The sequence below is a fragment of the Cimex lectularius genome, unplaced genomic scaffold, assembly GCF_000648675.2.
Source record: "Cimex lectularius strain Harlan isolate CLEC.00 unplaced genomic scaffold, Clec_2.1 scaffold122, whole genome shotgun sequence".
Lineage (NCBI taxonomy): Eukaryota > Metazoa > Arthropoda > Insecta > Hemiptera > Cimicidae > Cimex > Cimex lectularius.
In genome coordinates, this window is record NW_019392735.1 from 618,251 (window position 1) to 644,527 (window position 26,277).

The 26,277-nt window shown below is 34.7% G+C and overlaps 2 protein-coding genes and 1 non-coding gene across 6 annotated transcripts in view; 1 reads left to right on the forward strand and 2 right to left on the reverse strand.

The window, feature by feature from the left end:
* Positions 1-26,277, reverse strand: part of LOC106662165 (espin) — a 127,968-nt gene that overhangs the window by 37,999 nt on the left and 63,692 nt on the right. For all 4 annotated transcript variants that reach the window (XM_014386014.2, XM_014386013.2, XM_024226949.1 and 1 more), the window contains exons 2-5: positions 16,053-16,208; positions 11,956-12,139; positions 7,490-7,672; positions 1,810-1,920 (exon numbers count right to left, since the gene is read on the reverse strand). In XM_014386014.2, the coding sequence (XP_014241500.1) occupies positions 1,810-1,920; positions 7,490-7,672; positions 11,956-12,139; positions 16,053-16,162 (588 nt within the window). In that variant the 5' untranslated portion in view covers positions 16,163-16,208. The remainder of the gene's footprint in view (positions 1-1,809; positions 1,921-7,489; positions 7,673-11,955; positions 12,140-16,052; positions 16,209-26,277) is intronic.
* LOC106662169 overlaps positions 1-26,277 on the forward strand; it is a 108,717-nt gene that overhangs the window by 31,136 nt on the left and 51,304 nt on the right. Inside the window, exon 2 of the mRNA XM_014386015.2 lies at positions 3,046-3,123. Within this exon, the coding sequence (XP_014241501.1) occupies positions 3,046-3,123 (78 nt within the window). The remainder of the gene's footprint in view (positions 1-3,045; positions 3,124-26,277) is intronic.
* Trnah-aug lies at positions 15,352-15,424 on the reverse strand. The gene has a single exon. It is a non-coding gene; the product is annotated as a tRNA-His (tRNA).

Here is a 26,277-nt window from a genome sequence, read left to right on the forward strand (position 1 = left end):
ATTTTGTTTTTCCAGTTCAAAAATTTCATTTTTAATTAAACTTCCTACAATTTCTGCCGCGTAGGAAATTGTTCAGAAGCGGAAAAATCGGAAACCAAGTAACCAAGTAAATTTGTCTAAATTACATCGCTTTTTTAACACTGATTATCGTGGTCTTTGGACTCTCGCTTATTTCGACAAGGTTGACCTTCCTTGCTTACATTTATCATTTTGAAAAATTAGCACAGTAGTCATTCGTGTTTAGTCTACTTTGCTGCAAACACCTTAGAGATGTTACACCTGAACACCTGAAGATGTTAGATAAGGCAGAGATAGATAGTGAGACAGAAACGTAGAGTAATGAAAAAAGGGTTACTCAAAAATAAAAACATGTATCTCAATTCTCAGTATGGTTTTGGTATATAACAATGAACACAAAACTGACAGAAAGGCCAAAGAGAGGGCGAGGGAGGGAAAGAGATTCAAAATTTGTAATATTATAAAGTTATTTTCTATGTAACATTAATTTAGTAAGCTTATAGTAAAATTTGGACTTCATTGAAAATAGCAAGCTTGGCAATTATTTAAAACAGCGCGAATAAACGGACCCGCCTATGCAATGACCATCAAAATTAATTATTATTAATTAGTTAATCTTTTTATGTAAGGTTTTGGTTGAAATGAAAAAGTTAGTGTCACGTGCGGATTCGAACCCACTACCTTCGGCTAAATACGCCGTTGCTCTAACCATTTGAGCTATCGTGAGCTATCAAGTGGTTAGAGCAGCGGCGTATTGAGCCGAAGGTGGTGTGTTCGAATCCCGCTCGTGTCATTAACTTTTTCATTTCAACCAGAGACTACATAAAAAGATTAATTAATTGAAAGAAGTAATTTGGTCAATAGATAATAAATATAATGGAATTATTAAATAGACTTTAACGTTAAAAAATCATTAAAACTATTGGTTGTTATTTATTTCATACATTTTGTAACGAGATCCTCAATCGATAACATTGATTTTATAATAGACTTACTAAAAGGCAAAAAATATGAGAGAGAGAGAGAGAGAGAGAGAGAGAGAGAGAGAGAGAGAGAGTGAGAGAGAGAGATACAGACCGACATACTGCCTGAAGGAGATAAATAATTAGTGTGAGAATGTGAGGGTGTGAGAGAGAGAGAGTGTGTGTGTGTGTGTGAGAGAGAGAGAGGGAGACAGAAAGAAAGAGAGAGAGAGAAAGAGAAAGAAAGCAAGAAAAGAAAGAGTAGAAAACGATGTGGGTCGTAAAATCAAGTTGTTTATTAGTTTATTACCACAAATTATGTAAATACCGATGTTGTAAGAGTAACTTATTTCAGTTTAAAATAAATTTTTGCACATTTGTAGATACCGTTGTTAAGATTTCTTTTCTAAAGTATTGTCAAATTTTCAATACACTATACGGTAGGGGATACAAAAGCTTTTTCACAATTTTTAAGCAGTCAAATTTAATTTTGGCATTGTACTCTCTATTATCAGGTTTGAAACGTTGGAACAGATGGAAATTTTGTTTTTCAAGTTCAAAAATTTCGTTTTTAATTACACTTCGTACAATTTCTGTCGAACAAGAAATTGATCAAAAGCTGAAAAATCGAAAATCAAGAAATGAAGTAAATTTTTATAAATTTCTCGGCCCTTTTTTTCAACACTGATCATCCTGGTCGTTCGAGCCTCGCTTATTTCGACAAAGTCCTTTGCTTAATTTATCATTTTGAAAAATCAGCAAAGTAGTCATTCGCGTTCGGTCTTTTTTACTTTGCTACAAGCACCTTATCGGTTACGAAGTCACTTACCCTATTCGTCGGGTCGGCGATTCTGCAAGTGCATCCGTGGAACCTGCCGTACCTCCTCGCATCTTCGCTGTAGTCGGGACTAGTTCCGTGCTGGACCAATTCGTTGAGACACTGACGACAGAAAAACAGTTTTTTTAATAAGATTCGATTAATCAATAATAAACGTTTATAAAAGCACAACTCGATTAATTATCGCTGGCAGAGTAAACAAACTTCATCAACATTCCACAATAATTGATTATGCATGCGATACATATTTTTAAATTGACTTAATTGCGATATGTAGCTTCCAGGGATTTGGGTTTTTCTTCCATCGGCGACCATTGTTTGCCGAATAAAAGGACGAATTTCAAAACCAATCAATTATGGAAGCGGTTACGAGAGGACATCGCCCCGGCGTCTATTGTCACTAGTGACCAAACGTGGGTGAGAAGGGTTCGATCAGTTTCCCACAAACCTTTTCTATGTGATAATTCGTGGAATATAACATTTTAGACTGGCTTTTATATGAACCTATTAAAAAAGTGAATTGCCAATAAATAGTCAAAAACACTCTCGACCTCGTAAAAAAAATTGTCTCATCAGCTGCATGTTTTGGCAGAACGATAAGGGTGAAATTGTAAAAATTTAAAAGGTAAATATGTGCTTTATAGATCGCAGGTAAAAACAAATGAAAATATGCTAGATCATCCCTGATGGGAGTTAACCACCATTGTTTCCCCAGCTTTCGGGAGGAACTAACCTGGGAGGCCATCTCCGCTTCAGTCGCCTGATGAGGTTGGGGTGGTTTCTACTAAATAAGGATTGTACTAGTCGATTGGGGAGTTTATTGTAGAGCCAGGAAAATATTTTGCGAATTATTTTTTATACGAAAGAGTTTTGAGGTCATTGTGAAGGTTTATGTTGTACACTTAGTAAGAAACATTATTGGAGGTTCTGAAGACTGGATTGGAAGGACTGTTATCTTTGGATGTTGGTGTAGGTACCCTTCAGTTCGTCCAAATTTTTTTTTGTAGCATTTTGTAGATTGACAATTTGTTTTTTCTACCGTGCCAGCAGTTTGTACAATAGCGTCTGTTTAACTACTGTACAATCGTTGGTTCCAGGTTATTCATGACTCCAGGTAGTTATTTTTTACGAATGGGAATATTGACCAATATGGCATCGCTTTGAATGGTTCATACTTCTGCTTTCATAATTTTTATTCTTATATTTGCTCTATTCGTTTGTTCGCAGGAAGCCTGGAGCTCGTCCGAAGCAATTGCAGGATTGGAATCATATGAGAGCATTAAACATTTCTCCGATGTTGAGAAGGTAAAGGATTGATTCAAGTATTTTATAAATAATTTTTGCCAAATTCACATTTTATTTATTAAAACTGGTCAATTGCGACCAACTATATTTATGATTTTGTCAAATTCATTTTCAAAATTCTCTATGAAGCGATGCATTTAACTACAAGACGCGGTTACCAGATAAAGTTTATCTGTGGTGAAAAATGAAGAAAAATAGACAGAATTACAATGACAAGACTGACAATAGGCAACACCCGACTCCGACATGGCCACCTTCTGGTGGACATACTGCTAATAAATTAGGGGGGAGGGATTAAAAATTTATAGAGAATGGTGTGACCTACACTAGGATCAAAGTAAGGATCGGGAGAACTTATTTCAATATTTACAAGCCAATATGGCCATCATACTTATATATGACCTAATATAATTTTTAAAAAAACCCTAACCATCCCTAATCTGTCCTTTACTCTTACTTGTGTATGAATGCATTTATTAGCGAGAATGTTGGATGAATGAGTATGAACGTAAACAGGCCGTTGAAGGAATATCCCATGACGGCCAGCGTTCAGAGGTGACAGCCAGCAATTATTTATGGAGTCTGTTGTTAAATATTTTTTGTAACAATAGTTCCTGTCAATTTATTTTCCGTATTTCCTCGGCCTAGTGCGAATAGGACGTATTCGAAGATATATTTTCCCTTTCTCAAGCTTTTACGTGTACACACAACGTCTAATTAATACCAACTCCTTTGTGAATTTGGACTTCACTTCCTTGAGAATGACACACTCTTGTCCATTCCATTAGAGTTTAATTTGTTTTAATAAAAAAGATGGCAGTGTATTGAAAGTGAAATAAGGCCTAAATTATTTTGCCATTTATAGAAAAAAATTTAAGTTGTATTATTTTTATCTGTACCAATTTTTTTTAACATTTGCTTTATTTTTAGTGGTGAAAAATTGCAATAGATCATGTTAATGACTAGAATAATAATAATCTATTCCTTACATAGTTTAACATAATAAATCACAGAACTTAAGAAATAGCGAAAATCGATTTGTACCAATTTTTAAAGCGTACACTTACAGGGTGGTTCATGAATAATGTTCACTTCAGTAGCTCTTTCTTCACCCGAAATGCAACAAAAAAAATTTTATTGACTCTTATCTGATTACCAATAGTTAATACTTCTGGTTTTGGGTTTGATTTCGGTAAAACTCAAGTTTCTCCTTAAAAACAAAGATAATGTCTGAACCCCTTGGTCCTATATCAAATTTTAACATGCCGTTCAAAAACTGACTAAATTTCCATTAAAAGAAAATACTCTACCAGGTTCTTTTTCTATTTTATTTCTAACAGAAATAATGCAAATATTTAAAAATTTTAAGATGTCATAATTTAGAAAAAATTTAATTTGATTGTAAGAATTTTAGTGTTTAAATGAAAGTCGGGGAATTTTACAAAAATCGTGCTTAATTTAAAGCGCTTCCCAAATGTTCAGTAAAGTTTGCGATTCCGATTTAAATCGTGGGAGAAAATTGAACAGAATGTGAAAAAAAAACGCGATGGAGGAGGCGGATGGTTTGGACAAACTAGCAATCTACAGGCATTCCATCACAAACTGGTCTTTATGTCTCGTTGAAATTTAAACCCATTAAACTAGGTTCAAAGGAAAAAGGAGAAGAAATACTAGTAGTTTGGGACTTCGTTTCAAACATCGCAATGAAAATACTATTCATCTAATTAGATTGGAAACAAAATCTCTCAGCTGCTATCTTTTCATCTTAGGTTAATGGATTCAAATTACAAAAAAGTTTTTCAATTTAAATGTATTTAATATTTTAGCGACGTGTTGATATAAGTAGTAGGACCAAGGGTTCAGAGGTTGTGCCCGTTTTCATGTTATACCGAAAAAAAGACATATAACAAGAAATATCGTCCTTATTATAATCAGACAGGGGTCAACAATATACTTTTTGTCGCATTTTGGATGTAGAAATACCTTTTTAAGTTTGACATTGTTGAATCAATTCGTGTATTGAAACCAAAACTAAAAGCCTGCTGTTTCGGCAGACCAAGTAAAAAGAAAGATTGTGTAGGTTATATTCGTCTCTAAAAAGAAACCCAAATATGCTAAAGAATCTGTATATATAAATGCAGCATAAATTATCAGATTATCAATGGTATTTATAAATATTATTACAGAAAACACAATTGAATTTAACATCAATTTGGCAAACAGTAGGTACAATTGTGTGGCCGGAATATAATTTGTCATTTCATGAATAAGTATAATTTATTATTATTTATTTATTTAATAAATCCAGTTGAACGATAAAAAATTATAGATTCAAAAGAAACAAATTTCTGAACGTACAAATAGTGAAGATGGCGGACACAAGTTTCATGTCTTATACTTACCCTATTAATGAAACGAAAACTCAATTGTATTGATCATTCTTCATAAGAGGAACATCCCAGACTATGTGTTGAAAATAACTAATTTGATAATTTTATTAGTGAAATATAAATTTTATATAAGACAAAACATCATCAGAAAATATTTTTCGATAACCTATTACTATAACGCAAGAGTATATTATTATTGTGCTTTTTAGATATTTCTGAAGGTTAACATGATAACAATAATTTTCGAGTGTGACCTACACACAGTCTGCTCATAAAACCAATAATCCAGTATATTAATTGATCGTCCGATTAAGTAAGCGAACATTTTATTTAAAATCATGAATATTGATTATTTATTTGAACTAAACGCATCATTTATTTTTTATGCAATATATTTCAGTTGCTAATGCGTTTCGGGCCACGTCTGTGGTCCATCATCAGAGTTACAATATTATGTTATAATAAATTAAATATAATAATATATTATAATAAATAACAATATAATATAGTATTGCAGCTCTGAATAAGAACCAGGGACATGACCCGAAATGCATTAACGACTGAAATACATTGAATAAAAAATAACTGGTGTGTTTAGTTCCAATAAATCATCAACATTCTTGATTAAAAATATTTTTACCACCAGATTAACTCAAAATTAGTTTAAAAAAAATAAAATTTGAATTTATTTAAATATAACAAGATAAATCGTACGGAAATTGAACTTGACAGACATGAAATTCAGGTCTGGCCTACACTTATCCTACTAATCAAACAAAACATCTGGTTTATCCACCATTTTTCATAGACGAAATATCTCAGAGAATGAGTTGAATATTTAATATGTTATATTTTTCGTAAAGGTCGACATACCTAGCCAAGGAGGCGAGTGAGGCTTAATCTCAGCCTGCTTTACAAAACGACAAATCCAGAAGATCAGCTAAAAATTAACAAAAAAAAAATCCGATGCCCAAATATATTCTGAGTATAGAACTAATAATTATCATAACAAAGATTATGCTATGAATCTGTTGGATATTACTGAAGGGATAGAAAAAATCATATATGGGCCTATACTAAGCCGGCTGATGAAATGAATGATCAATTAGATTCGTTGATTGACCAATTCAGATTTAAAAAGCACCATTACATTTTAAGACGATAGCATGAAGCAAGCTGAATGCCATTATGAAAATCAGGCGATACAAGTGAGTCTTATACTAATTCTTCGTGCAAAACAAAAAATCAATTAAATCAGTTCAGATTTTCAGACTGAGACAATTTATTTAAATAATCAATTCAACACTATCTTTATATGAAACATCGAAGGTCAACAAGAGGCAGGAAAGATTCAAGTGTGCCCTAAAATTAGCCCGATCGCGAAAGAGAAAATCTAGTTTATCTACCATTCTCAGTAAGAAGAATATGTGTTTAAAATTCAATTTTATTCAAGAGAAAATATTTTGATTATACTATTTTTTTAAAAACCGAAAAATTACTTAATAAACATGATAGGTATAATTTTAAGCGTGTGATTATATTTATTGTTATACCAAAGAAGTAAAACATGGGAAATAGTTTCATTTTAGGCTTAAATGATTTTTTTCAAACATACCGATATATATCTATTACACAATAATAATAAATTTAAAAAAGGAAATTCATAATTTTGGTTTAGAATTTTATAAATTCAGAGATCTTCACCCATGTTTTCTGCCTGTTTTCATTGTTAAATAAGCATGATCTTAGAAAATATTTTATGCTGATGTAGCAGGAATTATTTTCAAGATGTTCAAAGTACGCAAATGAATGCCAGAAATATATGGATTAAATCAGGACGAGAACATTCTTTTATGAAAGTTATCTTCAGATTTCTGAGTTAATGAGTGAAAGCTGTATCACAACTGTTTGCGTTAGCGAATAAACGCATTCTAAAAGGAAAAAAAAGAGGGGGCTTATTTCAAAGGCTATCTCACCTGCATCTGCTGATTTTCCGCAGCGTCGTTTATGGGACTTTTGCCGTAGTTGTCCTGAAGAAGAAGGGCGCCGTGTCTCAGGAGCCATTTGACGCAGTCGACGTGTCCCCGGGACGCTGCGAAATGCAGAGGGGTCGCGCCGTCGCCGTCTCTCAGGTTCGGGTCAACTCCTTGGTCTTCGATCTGAAAGTGAATCGTGATGAATGATGAGTAACTGTGGATTACGATGAGATCCGTCACAGGATGAAAGTGATTTTCGAATTTGAGAGTTAATTAGTGAAAGCTAACGCCAAACTAAATCAGTATCTTTTTTACGCAACTTATCGTTTAAAATGAAATAGGTTAATTGCTTATTTATTATATTAAATATGCATTTTATTACCGATTGTTTAAATATTTTTCTTATGATAAGAAAAAACCCTTCTGAGATCTTTTCTAATCATTTTACGCACCATTTGCATAAAAACATTTCTAAATAATAATTATTATTACTTATTAAATCCACTAGGGTTCGTGGTCCGATTGACCAAATGACTTCTTTCAATTAATTAATCTTTATGTAAGGTGGTTGAAAAAGGGGCAAAAAGGAGGGAATATTCGAAAGGTGGGTAGACATGGGAAGTTGGTGTCCGAGTGGACCGAAGTGAGGTTAGCTCAAGTGTAGAGCAGCGGTCGTGGGTTCGAATCCCGCTCGTGACGCTTGACTTTTTTATCTCAACCAATTCATTACATAAAGATCATTATCACTGTAATGCATTAAATACCGCACCAAAAAAAACTATCTCAAAATTGCTTTTTTACAGCAATCAACCAATGATTTCTATCTATGATGGGTTGATCACTTTTCGCCGTCCGTAAAACCTAATAGCATTTTATCTAAATGGATTTTCCTATGATGTTTCTCCATATTACTCGATTTCAATTTTTTTTAGATACCTATGGATAAATAACCCATTTAAGTTGTGAATAGGGCTTAACATTGACAAAAAGTTGCGAGATATATCACAGTGTACTGTTAATCACAAATTAGAAATGTAAAAATTCACGGTCAAAATTGTTCCTAGAACATACAAGAACTATGCATTTGCAAACTGTGCCACCTGTGATCAACCAGAAACTATCAAACATTTGATTTTAGAGTGTCCAGAATACGAGTTAACCAGAATAGACTTCCTTGAAAATATGTACAACATAAAAGAAATCAACAAACCGGCCAGCTGGAGAGCCTACTTGCTCTTAAGAGAGTGGACGTATACCAGGTCATATATTATTTCTTACAAAATAGTGGCATCAACGTGTAAACGTGAAATCGTTAAGGTAGAGGTCAGTTCAATCCCCTTGGGGTTCAGCCCGGATGCGGAGCTGTCTTCGGGTCGGGCTCTCTAAACGCGCTGGACATTTAGACCCCGGGATGTGAGGGGGATGTGGACTTTTCCATAGGACCATGCGTCATATTTTGTAATCGGTTTTTATCCACATCCTCCTGAAACACCTGTTTTATGAAGAACAGTAGCCTTTTAAATTGTGTAAAATACGGACGAGAGCCTCTCCGGGGCTGGCGTTCTGCGGCCGGCGGGGATTCCCTCCTCGTAAGACGGCTATTGGCTTCCCGAGTGTTTGATATTTATTTATTCTTCTGTAGAATTTATTGTAGTTAGTTGATAGTTAATTATTGCATCTGTCACTTGTTATTTATTTATTAGTTTGTGTCTTCAAATTGTTAGTTTTGTCAAAATGTAATTTTTATTTAGTAGGTCTGCACTTTTATTTGTTCATGTTGTTATTATCCTTTGTTGTTATTGTTGTTTTCGTACCGAATTTTTTATTCTTAGTACTTATTGTGTTGATCAATCTTTATTGCTCTCGTTACTTGTTATTTATTTATTGCTTTATGATTCTGAATTTCTAGACATGTTAAATAATGTAATTTGATATTTCATAGGTCCGTACTCTTGCTGAATGTTCCAAAACAAAGCAAAAAAAAATAGAAATGATAAATAATGGAGTGAGTGTGGTGTTCAATACTTTTTAAAAGGATAGTTCCTACTCACAGTAAGTTGTTTTCCACCGATCCGGATTTCGAGCCTTTTAGCTCATCATCACGTTGTAGAAGTCCTTCAACCTGATGATGAGCTAAAAGGCTCGAAATCCGGATCGTTGCAAAACAACTTACTGTGAGTAGGAACTACCTTTTTAAAAAGTATTAAGCAAAAAAAAGTATTTTAGAGATTTTAAACGGAGCGATCATTAATAATACTATTAAACCTTTTTTACTTTACCAACTGCCTACTTAAATTAATGATCTGCGGGATTTCTGAGCGAAACTTCGCAATGTTTTGGTTATAAGAAGGTCGAGGCAATTCTCGTCCCTGCTATTTTATCGACTTGCTCTCTTACTACTGATTTTATTAAACTTTAACCCGCATGAACAAAGAATTATTGTTTTACTGCCCTGTACGCTATATTGAATTTTAAATGGCGTATGCAACTAATAATTAAGTATGGCGTATACTGATGATTGTTTGCCATTCACTTGGTTACGCTCCAATTTTGGCAAACGAATAGTTGGGCCATATGGCTATAAGCTAGAATAAATATGGTTTCTAAAAACCCTTCACTTTAATAATGATACTGAAAAAAAACTTTTCAACAATGAACTTGAGTGGTTTTAAGCAGGACGATTTTTTTAATACTACTTAAAAATAAGTGGTATCTGTGTGGATTTCAAACGATTTTTGATTGCCAAAGGAAGGCTGCCAACATCTTTTTCTTAGATTCTTATTATAATATATTAATTTTTATATTAATATTATTATTATTCATTATAGCATAATTATTTTTGACTTGTGGTCGGTCATACTAGTGTCCAATCCTCCTCACATATTACTGTTTAGTACAAATCTGATTTCTCCTAAATTGTTTCATGATGGAATAACATCGTTTCTTATTTCTCACTTCACGTGCCCAAGCATATTTGCCAATCGGCTTTAGGGCAGAAAATTTTTTTAAAAAAATTTTGTTGTTTGAAAATTGTTTAAAATATGGTTTTTCTGTCTTTTTTGCGTGTATTTTAAGGTCGTTTATTTGTTTGTTTACCTAGTATAACGCAATAATTTGCCGGATCGATTAAATGAGATTAGATATGTAAAACGCTAAAAAAACTAATAATCGCTTGACGTAGACGAAAAAACATTTTTGTTAAAAATAAAATACATTTAGATATGTTGAAAGCTCCCTTAAGACCCTTAGATGCAAATTTTTATACCACATAAAATTAACATTTTTGGCTGGTTTGTCTGGAGGCAATTTTTTTCCGCTACTTGATCCATTTAAAATTTCATAACTCCTATTGATTTCATTCAAATTCGATGGTATTAAAACTGTTAAAGAGCTTAATTTCATGTTTAAGCATATACGAACAACATTTGGTTTTTATATCATTATAAATAAGAAAGTTAAGGATGAAATCAACAAAAACTCTCTCTCCTAACATTTTATTTTAGATATCCAGTTTTGATTTATTTACACAGGTTTGTGCCAATATGTGTAGCTCGTAGAATTTTGAACTCCTATAAAGATTCATATGAACAGTGGAGTCGTTTCAAATTTATCATCATTGGAAGGTGAAAAATTTGACAACAAAAACTATTTAAATAAAAAATTAACCAACTTTGCTTCGTCTCTCGGTCAGAAAATGATCATGTTCAAATTTACTCACACATAGATTCATTTATTTATTTTTTGTGTTTTGCAAAGTAGGTAGCACTTTTTATCATTTATCGTGCTACTTAAACAGAACTTCATCATTTGGATTTCAGAGCATATTTGAATGCAAAAGTCACAATTTTATGTCATAACTTGATGTTGACATCTATAATAGAAAAAATATTAAGAGTTTATTTTTGAATAAAGGAGCCAATGTAAACAATGATAAAAATTACATATACAAAAAGATCAAAGAATTAATAATCTATGTCACTATAGATTTATTGTTTTTATGAACGCATTTTTAAAGGGTTTCTTCAACATTCTTTTATACTTTGATTATGATAGAATTGAAATTTGCACACTCGTAATTCTGTTGGCTCTTTCGTCATCAATGAATTGATTTCTGAAGACAGAAGTGATTATACACCGAGAAATCAATCATTACGTGTGCTGTCGGCAATGAAGATTCGGAATGCGACCACATCGGTTAAAAGTGCGGTTTGGTTACCACTAGTGAATCGTGTTGGCACAACTAGAAAGTACCATCTTTGTACACAGTGCATAAGATTTTTCACAATCTTATTTACAGTTTATACTGTAAATTAGCTGTTGTTGTGTGAAGAAGGGTTTTTTTTTAAGATTGGTTCTCATCTAATTGTAGGTAAAGTTCAATCGTGAAGCTTCAGCACAAAATATAAAAAATACAAATATTGACACGAGAAAAAGGCTGAGAGTGAAATAATATTGGCCTTGCTTACCATCCATTTGAGGCATGTGAGAGAGCCCATTTGAGCAGCAGCGTGGACAGGGGCCATTCCATCTTTCGCCCTTATGTACAAAGACCCTCCAGCCTCGAGGACGAGAAACCTGAGCACTTCGAGGTGTCCTTCCTGCGCCGCTAGATAGACCGGCGTCACATCGTTCTCCATCTGAGTGTTCGCCCTGAAATCCAAAAGGTGTAATTTACAGACAAATCGTATATCTAAGCAGTGATAATTGTACTGCATGCTGGTACTAATGCATGAGACAAATGCATTTCATGTCCCGAGGGAGAAATTATGCAAAACGCCCTGGGAAGGGCGTCTCTTTGTAATTGGGGCTGTGAGATTTCGACTGGCGAGCGAGTATATATGGAACGAGATGGTCGGAGAACGGGACAGGCTATAGGCTAACGGGAACTACTTGCCCTTTCATTGGACCTTGCCTATGTCACATTCGGCTCGGCTGAAGCCGTTTGATTTACGTTCTGACTCCACAACAACTTCTTTCTATGGCCGTTATCAAGATTTCTAAGTAAGGCCAGTGACTTTTAACATTGACATTGGCTGCTAATATGTTTGATGTTCTTCCCAAGCTAGCCAGTTGATTTTATTGGACTTTGTATTGCAAACACAACAGTTACTCTCACATGATTGACAAGCTGACAGGCTACAAGCAAGAAAACTATCAACTTTTTTCTCATGTATATAACGTTATGTTTGCACTAAAGCTTCAGAGCCAGCATATTAAAAAGAAAAATTGTTTAGTACTAACAAAGTCAAGAAAGGATAAAAGTCTGGTAGAACCTAGAAGTATGGCAGAACCGAAAACTCCAGATTATTCACTAAAATAAATACACAATAAATTAAATACATAAATAGCAAAGAAATACATAGAAATACGTATTTTAAAAAATAAATAAATTTTTGAAGGGATTTCTTGGGAAAGAATGAATAAATCTAAAGGACGTACAAAGTTGAATTTGTTTTGTTAACAAGAGTCAAAGTTTCCAACAATTCAAGCAAGGTTAATCAATTTGAAAGTACTTTAACGAATTTTACCACAACACTGAAAATGGCGAAATGCAGAAATGCGTGTGCTAGACTAGTTTTATCTTCAATACAGTGAAGATAAAAAGACCAAAAAACTCCGGTAATGACCAACTTCAGCTCCCTCAGACCACATGAAGAAATTAAAATTAAACGTTTTGGAGCTTCTCGGGATAAAACGAACCTCTATGGAAAAGGACTGGAAGACATACAAATTGATGATTCGTAAACAATGCTTCAAATGTTCAATAATCCTAGAAAACTTTATCCAATTGAGAAGGCTTTATCTAAACTCTTTATGAAAGTTTAATTCTCTTCCTATGCCAAACAATGGAGGATAGGCAGACCAAAAAATGATCGGTAACGACCAATTTAATGGTTCATCTCCCCGTTGACCACAAGGACAACTCTCAGCTTTTTTTTAACGATTTTAAACCTCTTGTGAAAGAACAAACCCTTTGTAACCAAAGGACTTACAAATGTTGACAAAATTTTATCTGTTTATAATGATCACAAGTTTCAACGATTCTAGCATATTTTAACCAATTGAAGTGGCTTTCATTGTTTTCAAATTTTTTTGTTCTCTTCCTGAGGGTCAAAAGGCATTGGGCAAAAGGGGCAAAAAGACATGAAATGTAAGATGGTCCGTGCGGTATCGCTAATGTTCAGATATTTTTTTAACAATGTACTCTACAAATTTTGAAAAATCAACACTGAGCATAATCTTTTTATGTAAGGTTTTGGTTGAAATGAAAAGTCAGTGCCACGAGCGGGATTCGAACCCACGACCTTCGGCTAAATACGCCGCTCAAGTGGTAGAGCAGAGGCGTATTTAGCCGAAGGTCGTGGGTTCGAATCCCGCCCGTGGCACTGACTTTTTCATTTCAACAAAAGAGTTACATAAAAAGATTAAGTAATTGAAAGAAGTAATTTGGTCAATAGACCAATAAATAAAATGGACTCAACGTAATGAAATGCGAAACGGGTGTGATAGGCCAAACAGCGATGATGACAGACCAAAAATCATCGGTAATGACCAATTCCCACACTTATCTCTCCACAGATCACATGGCAAAATCTCAAACTTTTTAGAAACGTTTTGGAGCCTATCGTGAAAGAACAAAACTTGTACCTAAGGGACTTACCAATGTTGACAAAATTTGATCAGTTAATAATGGTCAAAATGTTCAACGATTCTAGCATACTTTACTTTTACTTACTTTTACTTTTTTTCCCCTCCTTCCGTGCCCAGTATTTCCTAGGTTGCTTTCTTTTCCAGTCCATCCACACTCGTCGTCCTCCTTATATCATCCAATCCCTCCAATTCAACTCCTCACATCACACCCGTAAAACCCGCTCATCCCCAATCGACCTTATCCTTCCGCAACATACAACCCATACCTTCGAAAGATCCTTTCTGATCCGAGCCCCTAAACTCTGGAACTCCCTTCCCCTATCTATTCGTCACGCTGCCTCCTTCTCCTCATTTAAATCCCATCTTTATAATCACCTCCTCTCCCTCCAAGCAGAGACCTCACGATAACATTTATTATTTTTGTCTTTGTTTAATATACCTCGTAATTTTCTCTTCTGGCCCGCCTTACTGGCATACATTGTGCCACGATTTCTATCTATCTTTTTTTTCCTTTTTTTTTTAAATTTATGTGACTTCATAGAAGGTTATTATATTTTGTCTCATGTAAATTATTCTAAGGGGACACCAGTCCCAGAATAAAGTTATTTTTCTTCTTCTTAACATACTTTATCCAATTTGAAAAGGCTTTTTTTAATTTTTTTCTCTTCCTGAGGGTGAAAAGGCGTTCTTACATTGTGGTATCGTTACATCTCAGATTTTTTTTAACAAGGTAATGTACATGTGTATGATCAGTTTACTGATAATTTTTTGTCAATTTCAAATTTACCATTCTCTTCTTGAAGGTCAAAAGACGTTCTTTTATGAAATATATATATATAGTGTCGCTAATCCTCCAATTTTTTTTCACAATACAACGAACAAATTTTATAACAACACTAATGTTGGCGAAATGCCGAAACGCGTCTGTCAGACATACCAGCGAGGATAGGCAGACCAAAACCGATCGGTAACGACCAATTTACAGGTTCATTTCTCAGCAAACCACAACGAGAAATATCAAAATTTTTAAAAAATTTGGGGCTTGTGAAAAGCAAACCTTTTTACCCAGAGAACTTCTCAATAATGACAAAACTTGATTTTTAAATCATGGTTAAAATTTTCAACCACTCTAGTAAAGTTGATGCCTGATGAAACTTCAAATTTAGTTAATTAATCATTATGTAAGGTATGGGTATAAAGGAAAAAGTTAGTGTCACGAGCGGGATTCGAACCCACGACCTTCGGCTACATACGCCGCTGCTCTACCACTTGAGCTATCGTGTCATCGATCCGCTCGGACACCAACTCCAATCTCAACCGTTCGAATTTTCCCTCCTTTTTACCATTTTTCATTTCAGCCAATACCTAACATAAAGATTAATTAATTGAAAGAAGTTATTTGGTCAATCGCACCACGCAATATAATGGAGTCAAATTTAGTTTTTTTTTTAAATCCGTGTTTTAAAAAACCCGGCTTACCTATTTGGTCTATCTAAATTCGCATTTTTTGGTAATTAAATTTGTCTGGGGCAGTTCTTCACTGAAGACGGCGCAGTACCGAAACCTAGTAATTTAACAAACTCGCGAGTAAAGACGGTCCAAATAAGTAACTTCTTGGTTCATCTCCAAAGTAAAGTCCTGGTTCATCATAAACCCTAGTAAGGTTTTATTCACTTGAAAGGCCTTTATCGAAAATCTTTTTAAACTATTCTGGCTATTCGAGGGAAATACTTCCAATAATAATTGATATCATTAGACTTCTGCATATTTTTTCTTTTATCGACCACATACACAATGAGGTTGAAGTTGATGTGTTTCCTATCTATTAAAGTTTAAAGTTTCAAAGCTGTTTCGAGGTATAATTATTGCAATTAGTTAATAAGAAATTGTGTAACTTTATGGAGTTACTTACGTCAGGCCAGTGCTCGTGTCGACCAGCAGTCTTGCACAGTCGAGGCAGCCTCTCGCTGCAGCATAGTGCAGAGCGAGGGCCCCATTCGGGTTTGGTTCCAAAGAAGGCATCTCTGCTTCCCTGAGGAGCCACCGTACTACAGATGCCACCCCTTCTCTGTAACATTAAGAAAAAAATCAATTTTAGAACATGTTCTGTCGAATAAACAAACCAGGAAAGGCATTAAGATCTTAAGTTTGAGCTTTAAATTGCACCCAATATTTGCAAATTTAGAATAGTTTCGTCCGTCCTATCACGCTAATGATTTATGGATACAACTAGCTATATGCAATAACAGTTTTATTTAGGATAAAAATAGATAGATAAACATCGCTGAAACCATCCCAATCATAGTTTGTAATATTATGCAACTAGTAAGCAAAAGATAAAAACAGTTTACACGTTTCCGATAATCCTGATCAGCCAAGCCTCGTTGTTCTGATCTACGTTTTGGAATTCGATATAATTAATTCCATTAGATTTCGTGGTCCGATTAACCAATAACCTCTTTCAATTAATTAATCTGTATGTAAGGTATTGCTTGAAATAACAATTTTTGCAAAATGGCAAAAAGGAGGAAAAATTCTAAAGGTGGGTTGGGAAGGGAGGTTGGTGTCCGAGTGGATCGAAGTCATGACAGCTCAAGTGGTAGAGCAGCGGCGTATTTAGCCGAAGGTCGTGGGTTCGAATCCCGCTCGTGACACTGACTTTTTTATCTCAACCAAGACCTTACATAAAGGCTATAATTAATATTTCTGCTTTTTTCGAAAATGGCATTTTTCGATTTTGATTCTTGTGGCTTTGCTGTTGACGTTCTGTTACTTATGAGATTGGTTTAACAAGTCGTGAAACCACGGGACCTGTTGAGGCTCGCTTTTCCCTTGAATGACATTTTTCTCGGTCTGCTCTCTCGGCCGTTGCAGGGTGAGGAAAAAAGTTAAAAGTCGCCCGGAAAAACGGGCAATTTTCCTGACAGTGTCACTCTCGTTGATGCTAAACGGTGTAAAATCTGACTTATTTTGATGGTCGTTCTTTTCCACTCTCGCTTTCGCCAAAACAGACCTAATTGTTAATTAAGAAAAGCCCCGTGGGCAAAATTCGAACCAAATGAAATTATAAGTAACGATTAGTTACATATGGCCTTATCCTGCTTATAACCCTAACCTTGCTGCATCCACCTAAAAGTACCGTTTTTTAAATATGTGGAGTATTTTTTAATTAAATTATTTTTAATTAGTAAAACAAAGATCAAAAAACAGATTCGAGACCATAAACAATACGGGATTTACCAATAGAAGGCATCAGAATTTTGCCTTTCCCTGCTTATAACCTAAAGTTTCTCTACTCAAGTATTTTTTGATTAAACGTTTTTTTTAGAAGTTCTTTTCCGAGGATCTTCCTCCTTCCGAAGATCCTCTGAAAAGAACTTCTTGTATCCAGCAGGTCGATAATCTATTTTCATCGTTACTTTTTTTTTTTAGGTTAAACAATGTAAAAAATATTCGAGAATAAGGCAAATTTTTTAAAAATTAATTAATCACAGGCTTACGCTAACTTAAAACCACTCGGTCTGTTGTACATATTCCAAAATTGGTTGTTAACCATGTCACCTATGAACTTGTTGGAACTTGATGAAACAGGAGTAAAATGAATGGGCATTGAATGTCACGTCAATCATCAGTTTACGTCATATACAATTATAAACTAGCCATCGTCAATTTAAAGCAAAAGAAAGCAAAAATATTCCATTCAATGCGGAATAAAATAACAAAAGAATGAGTGGAGAAAATGCTACGTGTTAACGATCTGCCTCGACCTTCTTATAATCCTAACGTTGCTTCGTCTCAGCACTTGCGGTTTGTTATTATTTTTTATAGTTATTAATTTAATGATTTCATGCAGATGTCATTTTTTAAACTAGCTCTTCGTGGTTTCACCTCTTCAAACCTTGAAATAAGGTCCGTTTATATGTTATTATTAAAGCATAATTAAAGATATACGTCTTCTTCGAATATTTTTATCACGCGAATTGTTATATAAAAATAAACACCAGGAAGTGATCAATATGCACTGCTTATTTAACACTTTTCAAATGATCACGCCATAAGTCATTTTCTTTGTCATTTCCTTCTAACTGCATCATACATTAATCAGTCGGGCAGAAAGCGTTTGAAAATCTAAGTAAAATCAGTGGTCTTTGGAAAAAACGGTGCATCTGCGATATCCCATCCATCTTTACACCGGTTACCGTTATTAATTAGCGTTTTCTTATCAATTCGTAAAATTATTCAATAAAAACTAACAGGATTGTTAAAAAGCGGTTATAAATTGAAAGCTGAAAATGAAAGTTGAAAAATAATAGGAAAAATACTGAGTAATCCAATGGTACCTGCCATCGCCCCGTGATAATTGCCAGTTGCTCTGATTTGCTTCAGAAGCAGAGCGGAACGCCAATAGGATTGTGGGAATCGACGTAGGAATTGACTATTCTAGTTACGCGTATGCCAATTTCATCGGTTTTCTATGATCCGATAACAAAATTGGATAGGGGCAATGCACGTTCTACATCTTCTGTCTGGGTTTGAACTGAAAAATTTGAGTCTCCTAGGGAAAAACTTACAAATCTTACAAATCAACAAAACTACATATAAAGTTTATACAAGATCCTTCCCAAGCCTTCTTTTATTAGTTAAAATTATGAGCTTTATACACTTTCGGAAGATAGTGATAATAGATGACCCACATTTTAAAATTAACAAATACCACCTCAACGGGTTAAAACTTATTACTTTTGAACTGTCAGGATCTTATTTTCGTAAAAATGGGCCATGGTGTTCCAGGAGCACAACGGCCTGTAAGGATGCCAATAACTAATCTTCGTTCTTCCAGGAGATGGGGCATAACCAATGGGATTTTTAAGGTTTGATCTCTTTAATAAAGCCCTTTGGCTCACCGCTGAAAGCTGGTAAATTCCGATCTCTCTGAAGAATCGGTTCTCCCGTCTTCAATCTTGTAAAATGTTTTCTAAAGAGGTTTGATTGATAAACATAATTGACTTCGTATTTTAGGACCCTTTGCAGTTTTCTTCCGGGAGAAGTCAGTTTTCGGTGAATCCGATATACAGGACAAATAACCAACGTGTTCTAGAGAACTAAAAGCGTGCGTGTTACCAAACATCAGGTAATGAACTCTCATACTATCCTGAAATATTAGTAAAATCAAAATAAAGGAAGAGATATATACGCAGAAGGAGGGAGAGTGAGAGAGGGGGTGAAAAGAGGGTTAGGGAGAGGGTGAGGGAGAGGGAGAGGGAGAGAGAGAGAGAGAGAGAGAGAGAGAGAGGAAGAGGAAGAGGAAGAGAGAGAGAGAGAGAAAGAGAGAGAGGTAGGCAGAGAGGAGGAGAGTGAGAGAGAGAGAGAGTGAGTGAGAGAGAGAGAGAGAGAGATAGAGAAAGAGAGCGAGGTAGGCAGAGAGGAGGAGAGTGAGAGAGAGAGAGGGAGAGAGAGAGAGAGAGAAAGAAAGAAAGAGGGTGATAGATAAATACACAAATTGACAATGAGAGGATGATAATATATGATAATTATAGAAATAGATAGATGAAAGACATAGTACAGGAAATAATGCGAGGAGAAAGGAGAGGAGAGAGAGAGAGAAAGAGAGAGAGGGTGATAGAGATAGAGAGAGAGAGAAAGAGAGAGAGAGGGAGAGAGAGAGAGAGAGAAATAAATAAAGAAAGAGAGAGAGATAGGAGCGAAAAGTGGTGAGATAGATAAAGAGATATGTATAAATAAAAAAATAGGTAGGTACATAGATGGACAAGAATATCATAAGTGTAATATAAGAAGACTGGAATATATGAATGTAGCGAGAAGAGAGAAATAGTAAGATAGTGAAGAGAGTCTATAGATGAAATCTAAAAAAGTAAAGATTGGAAAGATATGTAATGTCTTAAAGAAAGAATGTGTGAAAGAAAGAAAAGTATAGAAAAATAAAGAGATAGTTACATAGAGTAAGAGAGGTTTAAAAATCAATAATATAGGAAAGAATGAGAAAGAAAGAGAGAAAGATAATAGAAAAAGGGGAGGGAACGCAAGACAAAGAAAGACCATGATTGATATAGATACAGATACATAGATAGATAGATAGATAGATAGATAGATAGATAGATAGAGAGAGAGAGAGGGAGAGAGAGAGAGAGAGAGAGAGAGAGAGAGAGAAAGGAAGGAAAATATGAAAGATAAGAATGAAAGAAAATGTATTGTATGTTCTAAGCTCAAAGAAGCCTTGAGAAAAGGGATACGGGCAGTGGTCCAGAAATACGCATTGGTAATAAAAAGTAAAAACAAATGGTTTGTGAAGTTTAATAAATACCCCTAGACATGAAAGCAAATAGATATGTCCATGTAGATTGGAAATAAATGAACAGAAAGACAGAATGATAAATAGATAAAAAGAAAGTTCGTTAGATACGTGTAAAATTAATGAAAAAATGTATAAACTAAAAATGAACAGAAAAGTTCATTAAAAGACCATAGCTGGAACTAGCAGCAGAATTACTAAACCTAGGACGTGTTAGGACTAGAATGATAGTAGATTGCTGACTTGCTTGTGTCGATATAATAAGTTAAACCCAGGAAAACAAGAAACAACAAAATATGTCCTTTGTGTCTTCGGACATGTCTCCTGAAGACTGAGATGTCTATTCCTGGAAGAGGAAAAGCCAAGGACTGATGGACGCAAGCGGGAGCCCTTAACAAAGCTTTGGTATCTGGTAGAAAAGCCAAGCTCGATGGAGAGCTGTAGTTAAATGGATATAGCACAATAGACCAATATTGGTCGCGGTGCGCAAGGTCTTATAAAACTCTTTTAAGCTTTTACTCTTTCGTAGGCAGTAATTATAATTAAGAAACAAAATAGGCAAATATATTAGAAGGAAATAGGAAATTTAAAACTAATTTTGATGTAAAATTTTATAACATTTTTCAGTTATTGCTTAAGAATACTGGTTTAATTTTTTTTAAAGTTTTGTAAACCGGTCCATTTAACTTAGGCGTCAATTAAATTTTTCAATTACTCAGACTTCCTTTTCAACAGGAAGTAAAATAATTTTCAGTAGATTAGTCAATTCAGATTGCTTTTCGATTCCCAACCTGTGTCCTAGTTCCGTTAATAAATATCACTGGGGCAAAGGTGACAGAGGTGCTGCAAGCAATAAATAACCGACTGCCTGAGGGGGAGGTCAATGTCTGATATGAAAAATTTGTGACGAATGATGAGCAAAAGTGTGAAAATTGCAGTAATTACTCGTCGACCTTTTGAGCACCTTTATTATTATTTAAATGTTGTTTTTTTAATTGGAGACGTAAATTGAAGAAGGCATTATTAAATAACAGTTATTAAAATAAGTGATGGGTGAAATTTGTGAATATTTGTTTTATGGTTGGTTTATAATGTTCATATATATTTGATTATTTATTTGCCATCCTGTCTCTTATGTGGTTGTCATGAATCGAGAAGTAAAGTTTTTCTTGTTTATTTTTTTCTCCTTGTGAGACCATATGATATAGTTGTGGGGTTCATTTTCATCCTGGCCATTAAGAATCGAAATTAAATTAATTGTTTTGCTAGAATGATCATATAGCCGAGATCATCCGACCATCCAAAATAACATACTGTCTAATGGATTGAATAGAAAGCGGCATGCCAATGAGCCGCAGCCTCATAAAACGGCCGACTAAAAGTTTCGGACAGATCATAACGCACTGGACCCCGGGGGAAAGTCTGATTGGACACCGCAAATTGCCGCTGGTTTTCGTCTTGACGTCTCATCGTTTCGCTTTTCCCACTCGCTTGTCAAAATCTCCTTGAGGATCTGCTAGTCAGCGTTTTAAGTTTCTGTCCGTTGTCGGGGAAACTGTGTCAACCACTGGGTCCCAGAAGTCACGGACAATCAAATCTTCAACGACAAACGGGTATACTGCGCCCAGGGTTAAGAAGCATTTCATAGATATCCAAGGCTAGTGTATTCACAAGAATCAATCATCCGTATCTGTCACCTTGTCATTTCAATGTCAGTTTTTTCGGAAAAAGAGACCAACAGTTGAATCGTCACATCGATATCCTTTCGAACATTAAATAATATCGAATAACTTGCATAAGACTAATAAAAAAAAATGTAGCATTCAGCGGGAAGAAAACACAATCATGTTCGATCTAAGTATGCAAAACCAATCTTCCAAATTAATGAAAATTCTTTCTTTTGACTGTCCAGCCGGAAAACTAAACCATCATGACCTCCTAATTAATCATTGGTGTTTTCTTATTTTTTATTTTTTTATTTAAACAAATACTAAATTTATCTTTTGTCGTATTTCGGCTCTTCGCCATCTTCAGTGATTGGTATATCTGATTATCTCCCTAGTTATTAACTGTTATCAGCCTCTATCTATCTCTAAGTGTACAAAACCAACAATGCTTCCAAGTTAAATGGCGATTTTATCTTTTTGACTGTCCAGCCGAAACATTGAACCATCGTGATCTCCTAATTAATCATTGGTGTTTCATTTCTTATTTTTCTTGGTTTTCCTTATTTAAAAACCTAATTAAACATTAACCTATTAAACAACACTAAGACTTTCTTTTGTTATCATTGCTTAAGTATTCAAAATTGTAAAATACCGTATGTTGGACAATTCCGATCATTTTGGTCTGCCTAAATTCGTTGTTTTGGTCTGTCAGACGTATTTCGGCTCTTTGCCATCTTCAGTGATTCGTGTATCTGATTATGGCCCAAATTATTATCTATTATCACCCCCNTGTGTATACCTATTTATTCATTATGATTTTAATAATATTTTAAGTATTAGTGTTTTCTGGGTCAAGGAACCTTAAGATGGTGCGATAACAAAACACGTCCGACTGACTAACCCAGCAAGGTTTAAAATCAGAAACAATCAGATTACAGGTCCGCTGTCCTTATAGAAAAATTTTATAAATACGTGAATGAGCAGTTTTTTCAAAGATTCGTGTTGAATTTTTTGGGGTTTAATGTAAGTTTAAATAGGTGTTAAATTCGAACGAAGAAATCAAGTGCGAGTGTGGACAAATAATTTCAACTCACAATTCCGTGTGTTTGCAAATTATTGCAAATTTGCAAATACTTATTTTGTAAGATTCACACTGTTTCGAGAATTCGCGTTGTTTAAGTCTATAACAATTCTTTCGGCGGTTTGTGTTCATAATTCCTCCAATGAGGATGGCGAGAAGGCAAAATATTTTAGGTTCCATCATTTCTCATGTATACAACTTTATTTGTGAGATACCCTCCTCTAGAGATAGGGAGAAGCCAAAACTTTCGACGTATTTGTAAAAACTTTACTTTAGACAAAGCCACTACTTCACCAATCCTTGATGTTTTAGTCTATTAGAATCGTTTCAGCAGTTTTAGCTGACAAATCTACCAATCAAAATGGCGAGAATCCGAACCATTTGACGTCCATCATTTTTCATTAGAAAGAACTTTACTTGTGAGATTTCTACTAGTAAATTCTTGCTGTTTGAATTTACCAAACGGGTTTCGGCATTTTGTGTAAACAAAGCCACTGCTGAAGAAGCGAGTAGCCGAAACATATGACGGTCTATGCTTTATTATTTTCAAAAACTTTACTTGTGAAATTGACACTGGTCCGATATAGCTGTTTTATTAAGTCAGAAGCTTTTCGAAATTTCGTGTATACCAAGACAACACTGAAGATAGTGAGAAGCCGAAAAATTTCACATACCATAATTTCTCATTTGCAACAACTTTACTTGAGCTTTTTCCACTGGTCCTACCACTCCATTTAATGTTATTTTAGCCAGTCGCATTTCGGCATTTAACAACAAACACATTACTGAAGATGGGGAGAACCTGAAACGTTTTGAAATCAACGCTGCTACGATTGGCAGACCAAAATAATCGTAAACGACCAAACTACATAAACTTTACTGTTTAAAATTTTAAGGAACTGCAAAAAGAATACATTCAACTTGATGTTATTAACGTCTTCGGGAATTATCTATCAGACGCTTATGTAAAATTTTAAAATCATTTGTCAGTTGAGGTTGAAAGAAAGAAATGAATCACTTTTAATTTTTTCTATTGCGACTTTTGAACTGTCGTAACTCGTAAAATGCTAAGTGATTGTACTATTAGCAATATTATTGGTTTATGGGTTGTGATGGATCAACTGTCAAAAGCATAACTTTAAAGATAAACCTAACATTCTGGATACATTTGTGAAAGAAGAGAACTAATAAAGTTGTACTAAAAATAGTTAATTTACTGATTGGCCTAGTGTGCTTTACTAGTCCTTGATATTTTTTTCAAAAGATGGTCCGCGTTATTTCGCTAATTTTTAAGCGTGTCTTTCGTTTTAAGGAACCAAGAATAGTAACTCAATTTTTATAAAAAGTCTTCTACCAAGTCAGATGATAAGGAAATAGTTATTGTAAAATATTATTGTTAATAGAAACAACTGACCTCTCCATAAAACAATTTCCTTTCTACATCTGTGTCTCCTTTTTACTTCAATTTGCACAACACGCTGACAGTTTAATATGTGGTTTCCATCACAATATTGAATGTTCCCGGGTTATAAATTATAATCAGTTCAATGCAATCTCTGAAATTCTCGAAGTTATTTGAAGAGAGATGAACCCCGGATTATGGTTCGGAACGCGAAATCGTAACGGTCTAACGGAACCAGACTCAAAGGCGATGAGTCCGACGTAGAACGGGAACCGGTTGTGCCATGTTTTTTGACAAAGACAGGAATTTCAAAAATATAACTTCGTTTTAAATTCAAAAACCAACCCTATTCTCGGCGGGGCGCACAAAACTGGTTCCGCTATGTTGAAATTCCAAGATTTAAAAAATAAATATTGCCTATTTTCTTGTTGGCGCATAGTCTGACGAGGGTCTTCTCAAAAGCATGCCTGTACCATTTAACTGGGTATCAGTTTGGAAACCTGTTTAGAAAGAGGGCTTTCAACCAAATAGGGTCAATAATGATCATAATAAAAGAAAATATTGTTTTAAAACTGTAAAATTGACTCGCGGTTCTGCAGGCTGGTTACGTTACAACTATCTTACTTCAATTAGTCTAATAAACAGAATTAAAAGGAATATTTTTAGAATATTTTTATTTTCTTTTGCGATTTGTACTTGCGACGCGCCCGAACAGTAATAATTGAAACCAAACTTTTGCGATAAACCTGTTTCCCAACACAGCAAAAGAAATAACACACTGTTCGTCGTAATAACTTACTAAGAGCTAATAGTCACAACACTTCGAAATGACTGCAATAGAACAATGCAGAGGTCGATTACCGATTACCCAAGTTTCTTGGACGGCACATGAACTCCCCCTTAGCAGGAATGTTCGTGGAGGTCACCCATGCTTAAAAATTTCACGTGATACGCTTTAAGAAATTGCATCAGGCAGCTTTCCCCAATTGCAGTCGGCTAAGCGTCAAGAGAGCTTAAAATTCGACACTACGTTGGGAAAGCAGGACTCGTACTTAAAGTCTCTTGGGGCGAATCGAATTTAGTGGAAAATAAGATGAATTATCACTTTGGTATACTGAAGTATCGGGTGATTTGTATTTTGCAAATGTGAAACTCCCTTTTCTTCGATTTTCGTTAAGTACAAACGTACTAGCTAAGGTGTATTAACATTAAAATGTATATCAAGTTGTCAAAAGGAAACGTTTGAACCACCTTAATTCACTAAAATAACGTATTTTGATTTTGATCTGAGGTATTGACGAAGCGAATACCTAAAGTAACAAGGAGAGGCTACGGCCTTGGAATCAAGACGTTTCAGTTAAACATTTTTTGATGATACTATGGTCCTTAGTGCGGAAAAAATATTTTAACTATTTTTTAAAAATTACTTATATGCCCTTATTTTTTCCTACTTGGATTATGTTAGAATTTGATCGATAGTAGATCGATTTCTGTTTTTGTACTATAGTTGGCCCTTTTCATAATTTATAATGATATCTAATTATAATCAGACCGATACAAGCCGGCATCCCACAAGTTCTTGGTCCCATCCTTTATATCATCTATACTGCTGATCTACCTGCACCCATCACATCATCACCACCTTCGCAGACGATACCATAATTTTGAACTCTAACT